At 40.8% G+C, this 7,651-nt stretch overlaps 1 protein-coding gene across 3 annotated transcripts in view; it reads left to right on the top strand.

The window, feature by feature from the left end:
* Window positions 1-7,651, top strand: part of stard13b (StAR-related lipid transfer (START) domain containing 13b) — a 111,093-nt gene that overhangs the window by 64,463 nt on the left and 38,979 nt on the right. Inside the window, exon 1 of one of the 3 annotated variants that reach the window (XM_027150508.2) lies at window positions 323-697. The exons of the other annotated variants lie outside the window; for them this stretch is intronic. Within the exon in view, the coding sequence (XP_027006309.1) occupies window positions 433-697 (265 nt within the window). The 5' untranslated portion in view covers window positions 323-432. Of the gene's footprint in view, window positions 1-322; window positions 698-7,651 lie in introns of those variants that run through there. 3 annotated transcript variants of the gene reach the window in all.

Raw genomic sequence — 7,651 nt, 5'->3', positions numbered from 1 at the left:
CTCAGCCTAAAATTGCCACAGTGCTCTGCATTTACTTTCCCTCGCTCACTCTGTGTTGTTAGCTCACACACTTTTCCTGAGTAAACTTGGCACCTGCATGGGGCTTCACAGCGGCAGGTTTGTTCTTTTAGAGACCAGGGTGGCGTCTCCACTCGCAATGTTTTTCTTTACCCTCCCGTGCACCATACAACCTCGATCCCTCCCTCCCCCTATTTTCTCCACACTGTCAGCTCACAAGCATTCCTCTGGTATTTATATTTCCCTCCCTCGACTCGCGGGGCTCACACAGACCTCAGATTCAGCTCGGCCTGAAGGGACGGCCCTTGTGTCTCGCTTCCTCGTTGGCTCCTGGTTTGTCACGTGGACGTAAAAAAGAAGGCGTTCCTGGCACTCCTCCCAGATTCTGTCGAGATTTTCTGTCTCATATCACACATGCGAGGTGCTTGCTGGACACACTTGTGCAACGTGTGTTTTTATTTGTGGTGTTTGCTTTACGAGGAGAAGAGCCAATTGTGGGCCCGGCGTGCCGTAACCATGTTCAAGGAGTTGCCTGAGGCTGAGAGCAGCGAGTGTTTGGCGAGTATGACCCCAGAGACGCAGGACATCTACCTGAGGATGGACCACCACCGGCGGCGATCGGGGTACAGACTAGGTCGAATCATCGCTCGCCAACAGCTGCTCAGGAAGATAGCTGCAGGTAAATTAGGACCAGGCGGCGTCAGAGTTTGGGTCAAAGTCCGTGTGTGTTGTTCGAGAGCATATTTACATTCCGTTTTGTAAAATGTAAATGGCTGGGAAGTTCGAATTGACTTTGGATTTGAGTGCGTTTTAAAATTGCTGGCTTTCTGTCACGTCTAAGAGTCGAGTTAAAAGTCGAGATGATTCAGCAGGTCATGAAGTAATCAGGTTTGGGAGGTTCTCAGAATGTTGCCACCTCAGGCTGCTGCTTGCAGGACAATAGTAGAGAACCTGAACAAACACTGCTTAACCTCTCAGGTCCACCCATGGGCTTTGTTCTACTCAGCATGGATGCTCACCTAGGGGGCAGGTGTGGGGGGCAGTGTCTGGGGTTTCTCATTAAACACATATTTTCTTTAGTTTAAAAGGATAAAATACACTTGAACTAAACATTTCTATATAAATCTGATGCATTTAGCATGCAGTGATTTTATAGGCAAGACATTTTATTCGTCATTTTATTGTTTTTGTGTCATTGGCAATTTTCCTTTTGGTTTAATTTGAAAGTGTTAAGTTAAAAAAATGACCTTGTTGAGTAGTCTGACGTGTGTGTGTGTGTTATCAGTTATGCTGTGGGTTATTCGTTAACTCGGAGGCGGTGTATGGAATCCCAAGGCCTAAGGACAGGCATGTGGGTCACACACACACACACACACACACACACACACACACACACACACACACACACACACACACACACACACACACACACACACAGAGAATCTGTAGATCTTGATCATCTCTGATACGACTCAGGAGGACATGTGTGGTCTTGCAGTCAAAAGATTTGAGATCAGCTTAAGGAATTTATTTAACTTATATTTCCGATGTAACCGAGAAGAATACAAGAGTCCATTTCTGAAGAGAATTATTTCACAGCACGAACCTTTGGACGTCTTACAAAAGTCGTACGATTTAGATTTTCCTTGGTCCTTCTTGTCCTTTGTTTCCTCGAACATTCTACGTCTCCGGGATGAACTCACGTTCACACTCAGACATTGTTTATTGTTGTTTATCCGTACATGCGTTTACAAGGATGAACTGTTTATTATTTCATTCTATTTAGTGTATACAGTGTAGCTTTCTGCACCTTTTTTACACCTGACCACTCAAAAGCAAACAAACAAACAAAACATCTGCATTAAATTATTATTATTATGTAAATTAAATTTAATTAAAACTTTATTGTTCACGATACTCACAATCGTACACGCTACAGCATACAGTGAAATATATTTTTAGAATAGAAATAGTATAAAAAATTTAATAAAATGGAATCTATCTATCTATCTATCTATCTATCTATCTATCTATCTATCTATCTATCTATCTATCTATCTATCTATCTATCTATCTATAAAAAGGAAAATACATTTTTACTAAGAATTTAGCAAGAATCTTCAAGCAACATTTTTGCGATTCCATCTCTTTTACCTCTAACCACATTTACGCCTCTTTTTTTAATCGAATCTCTGAATCGTTTGTTGTTTTAAAACGTAGATCTGACGAACAAATCACGCAGCACTGCTCATGTGAGTGACTCTTATTGTTTGTAAAGTCTCATGAAGGAATTCGGGTGGGTTCGGTGCGGTCAGATGTTCTTCCATCCACATTGCTGTCGTTTCGAACACGTGGGTATTTTCCCTGGCCGTAGAAACCGGGGGTTTGACCTATGACCTTTCTATCTTTTTCATCACGTTGTTTGTTTTGGAAACATTTGAGCATTTAAAGGCACTTTCCGTCTTCCTTTACGTCTCTGTCTCAGATTAGTAAAACATGATCTTACTGTAAATTACTTTACTATACTTTTTACTATTAGCATTCGTCGTTATCATTTCCATCGCTTAAGAAAAAAAGAATTCCTAAAAAAACTATATGAATAGCCAGAAGAGCTAATTACTGTACATCTGGCTAATTACTGTACATCTGAGAAGATGCGAATTTGAGTATATTTGAATGTGATGTACCGTGACTGCATAAAGCCTTTAATTAGTAAAATCACATTTCAGACATTTTATTATTTATGCTCAAAATAAATAAATAAATAAATAAATAAATAAATAAATAAATAAATAAATAAATAAATAAATAAAACATGAAACAAAAAAATCTGATATTAAAAAATTAGGTTATACACACACACACACACACACACACACACACACACACACACACACACACACACACACACACACACACCTAAAAGTAACCTTAACCTATTTACATTTACATTTACAGTATTTGGCAGACGCCCTTATCCAGAGCGACGTACATAAGTGCATAAATCTCTAACATTGAATACATTAATGCTGGTTCACTAAGTTACATACTTAAGATACCATGAGTTTAAAAAAATTGTTCAAAGTTACAATGAAAAAAGTGTCAAAGGTTTTCTTTTGGGTTTTTTTTATAATGCAAAAGATAAGGAAATTAAAAAAAGTCTTTCCTGAATATTAGTTTTTCATACATTTTGACTCGACACACTTGTGAGACTTTATGATTAAGGCTAAATTCCAGTACGAGACAATGTGATTCTTTACAATATTTCATGCTGTTATAGGAAATTAATCAGTGACGTGTTGGTGTGATGAGACTCGATAAGTGTCACTGCTTGAAGATGATTATTTTCATACATTAACCAACAATTACAGTTTTTATTTATAAAGCCACTTATTATAGTCTTTTAGGTATTTATAGCTACTAATGTGGTGAAAAGTTTGCTAATCATGATATCACAAAACATCTAGAAAGTGTCTCTCTCTTTCTCTTTCTCTCTCTCTCTTTCTCTCTGTCTGTCTGTTTTTTGAAGTTAATAATTTAAGTTACCAAGAAACCAGAAAACGACACTGTTGTGAAGTTACAGCTTAACATCTGAAACCGGAGACTCCTTTCATTAAATGTCATATAAACATTTTAGATACGATGTAAGTGGTTTCTAAATAAAACGCTTAAAGCAAAGCGCCTTAATATAAACCCGCGACCGGAAGCTGGAGCTAGCGTCAGAACCGCTGTTATGGAAAGATAGAATAAGTTTCTTCTACATCTCTGTAAATGCAATAAATATCTGTGAATCTTCAGTACGGTGAAACGGGTGTCACTTTATAACGTGTCACTCCCGTGCGATCCTGATCGGCTGTTAATCATCTTCGTCTGCACATGACTCAAAGCCTCAGGGTTCAGTGTTCAGCTGGAGAAAGTAAAAAAAGGTCAGTGCCGTGACCCTGATCACACTTTCCTGCATTCCATCCGGTGTGGCGTGTTGACAAAGATAGCAGAGAGAACTGAAAGAGTCGAGAGAGGATTGAGAGTGTGAGGAGAGAGAGAGAAAGAGTAGAGAGAGGATTGAGAGTGTGAGGAGAGAGAGAGAAAGAGTAGAGAGAGGATTGAGAGTGTGAGGAGAGAGAGAGAAAGAGAGAGAGCAGAGAAAGAGTAGAGAGAGGATTGAGAGTGTGAGGAGAGAGAGAGAAAGAGAGAGAGCAGAGAAAGAGTCGAGAGAGCATTGAGAGTGTGAGGAGAGAGTAAGAGAGAGCAGAGAAAGAGTAGAGAGAGCACTGAGAGTGTGAGGAGAGAGAGAGAGAAAGAGAGAGCAGAGAAAGAGTAGAGAGAGCATTGAGAGTGTGAGTAGAGAGAGAGAGAGCAGAGAAAGAGTCGAGAGAGCATTGAGAGTGTGAGTAGAGAGAGAGAAAGAGAGAGAGCAGAGAAAGAGTCGAGAGAGCATTGAGAGTGTGAGGAGAGAGAGAGAAAGAGAGAGCAGAGAAAGAGTAGAGAGAGCATTGAGAGTGTGAGGAGAGAGTAAGAGAGAGCAGAGAAAGAGTAGAGAGAGCACTGAGAGTGTGAGGAGAGAGAGAGAGAAAGAGAGAGCAGAGAAAGAGTAGAGAGAGCATTGAGAGTGTGAGTAGAGAGAGAGAAAGAGAGAGAGCAGAGAAAGAGTCGAGAGAGCATTGAGAGTGTGAGGAGAGAGAGAGAAAGAGAGAGCAGAGAAAGAGTAGAGAGAGCATTGAGAGTGTGAGTAGAGAGAGAGAAAGAGAGAGAGCAGAGAAAGAGTCGAGAGAGCATTGAGAGTGTGAGGAGAGAGAGAGAAAGAGAGAGCAGAGAAAGAGTAGAGAGAGCATTGAGAGTGTGAGGAGAGAGAGAGAGAAAGAGAGAGCAGAGAAAGAGTAGAGAGAGCATTGAGAGTGTGAGTAGAGAGAGAGAAAGAGAGAGAGCAGAGAAAGAGTCGAGAGAGCATTGAGAGTGTGAGGAGAGAGAGAGAAAGAGAGAGCAGAGAAAGAGTAGAGAGAGCATTGAGAGTGTGAGGAGAGAGTAAGAGAGAGAGCAGAGAAAGAGTAGAGAGAGCCTTGAGAGTGTGAGGAGAGAGAGAGAGAAAGAGAGAGCAGAGAAAGAGTAGAGAGAGCATTGAGAGTGTGAGGAGAGAGAGTAAGAGAGAGCAGAGAAAGAGTAGAGAGAGCATTGAGAGTGTGAGGAGAGAGAGAGAAAGAGAGAGCAGAGAAAGAGTAGAGAGAGCATTGAGAGTGTGAGGAGAGAGAGTAAGAGAGAGCAGAGAAAGAGTAGAGAGAGCATTGAGAGTGTGAGGAGAGAGAGTAAGAGAGAGCAGAGAAAGAGTAGAGAGAGCATTGAGAGTGTGAGGAGAGAGAGTAAGAGAGAGCAGAGAAAGAGTAGAGAGAGCATTGAGAGTGTGAGGAGAGAGAGTAAGAGAGAGCATTGAGAGTGTGAGGAGAGAGAGTAAGAGAGAGCAGAGAAAGAGTAGAGAGAGCATTGAGAGAACAGAGAGACGAGAGAGAGTAGAGAGAAAGCAGAGAGAGCAGTGAGAGTAGAGAGAAAGCAGAGAGAGCAGTGAGAGTAGAGAGAGCAAAGTGACTAGAGAGAGAGCAGAGAGACACAGTGAGAGTAGAGAGAGCAGAGTGACTAGAGTGAGTATAAAGAGAGCAGAAAGAGGGTAGAGAGAGAGAGCAGGGAAAGTAGAGAAAGAGCAGAGAGTCTAGAGAGAGAGAGCAGAGATACACGGTGAGAGTAGAGAGAGAGAGCAGAGTGACTAGAGTGAGTAGAGAGAGCAGTGAAAGTAGAGAGAGAGCAGAGAGACACAGTGAGAGTACCGTAGAGATAGAGATAGCAGAGAGATGCGGTGAGAGTAGAGAGAGGAGAGAAAATGCCGAGAGAGATGAGAGAGTAGAGAGAGAGCAGAGAGACACAGTGAGGGTAGAGAGAGTAGAGAGAGAGTAGAGAGACACAGTGAGAGTAGAGAAAGAGAAGAGAGAGTAGAGAGAGAGAAGAAAGAGAGTAGATATAGAGTATAGATAGGGTAGAGAGAGCAGAGAGAAAGAGTAGATACAGTATAGATAGAGTAGAGAGAGTAGATACAGTATAGATAGAGTAGAGAGAGTAGATACAGTATAGATAGAGTAGAGAAGAGAGAGCAGAGAGAGTAGATACAGTAGAGAGAGAGTAGAGAGAGTAGATACAGTAGAGAGAGAGTAGAGAGAGTAGATACAGTAGAGAGAGAGTAGATACAGTAGTGAGAGAGTAGAGAGAGTAGATACAGTAGAGAGAGTAGATACAGTAGAGAGAGAAGAGAGAGTAGATACAGAAGAGAGAGTAGATACAGTAGAGAGAGAGAGAGAAGAGACAGTAGATACAGTAGAGAGAGTAGATACAGTATAGAGAGAGTAGATACAGTAGAGAGAGAGTAGATACAGTAGAGAGAGAGTAGAGAGAGTAGATACAGTATAGAGAGAGTAGAGAGAGTAGATACAGTAGAGAGAGTAGAGAGAGTAGATACAGTATAGAGAGAGTAGAGAGAGTAGATACAGTAGAGAGAGTAGATACAGTAGAGAGAGTAGAGAGAGTAGATACAGTATAGAGAGAGTAGAGAGAGTAGATACAGTATAGAGAGAGTAGAGAGAGTAGATACAGTATAGAGAGAGAAGAGAGAGTAGATACAGTATAGAGACAGTAGAGAGAGTAGATACAGTAGAGAGAGTAGATACAGTAGAGAGAGTAGATACAGTATAGAGAGAGAAGAGAGAGTAGATACAGTAGAGAGAGAGTAGAGAGAGTAGATACAGTATAGAGAGAGTAGAGAGAGTAGATACAGTATAGAGAGAGTAGAGAGAGTAGATACAGTATAGAGAGAGTAGAGAGAGTAGATACAGTATAGAGAGAGTAGAGAGAGTAGATACAGTATAGAGAGAGTAGATACAGTATAGAGAGAGTAGAGAGAGTAGATACAGTATAGAGAGAGTAGATACAGTATAGAGAGAGTAGATACAGTATAGAGAGAGTAGAGAGAGTAGATACAGTATAGAGAGAGAAGAGAGAGTAGATACAGTATAGAGAGAGTAGAGAGAGTAGATACAGTATAGAGAGAGTAGATACAGTATAGAGAGAGTAGAGAGAGTAGATACAGTATAGAGAGAGTAGATACAGTATAGAGAGAGTAGATACAGTATAGAGAGAGTAGAGAGAGTAGATACAGTATAGAGAGAGTAGAGAGAGTAGATACAGTATAGAGAGAGTAGATACAGTATAGAGAGAGTAGATACAGTATAGAGAGAGTAGATACAGTATAGAGAGAGTAGAGAGAGTAGATACAGTATAGAGAGAGTAGAGAGAGTAGATACAGTATAGAGAGAGTAGAGAGAGTAGATACAGTATAGAGAGAGTAGAGAGAGCCCAAAGTTATTAAAGTCTTCAAGGTTAAAGAAAGGTGTTAGTTAGTGTGTGTTGATTTTGTTCATTTCACTGTGCCACATTTTCAAAAGGTTTATTCTCGACTCCTTTTCTGTTCATTTGAAATTTTGCACTAATTCTTTAATCTTTGCCTCTACGTAAGAGACAACTGCCTAAAATGGTGGGTACATATCGGGGTTAGGGGTTCATCTGGGAGAAATTCCTTTGTCTGCGTTATTCAAAAGAC

Source organism: Tachysurus fulvidraco, chromosome 11 (genome assembly GCF_022655615.1).
Source record: "Tachysurus fulvidraco isolate hzauxx_2018 chromosome 11, HZAU_PFXX_2.0, whole genome shotgun sequence".
Taxonomy (NCBI): Eukaryota; Metazoa; Chordata; class Actinopteri; order Siluriformes; family Bagridae; genus Tachysurus; species Tachysurus fulvidraco.
This window is presented reverse-complemented; position numbering and strand designations above follow the sequence as displayed.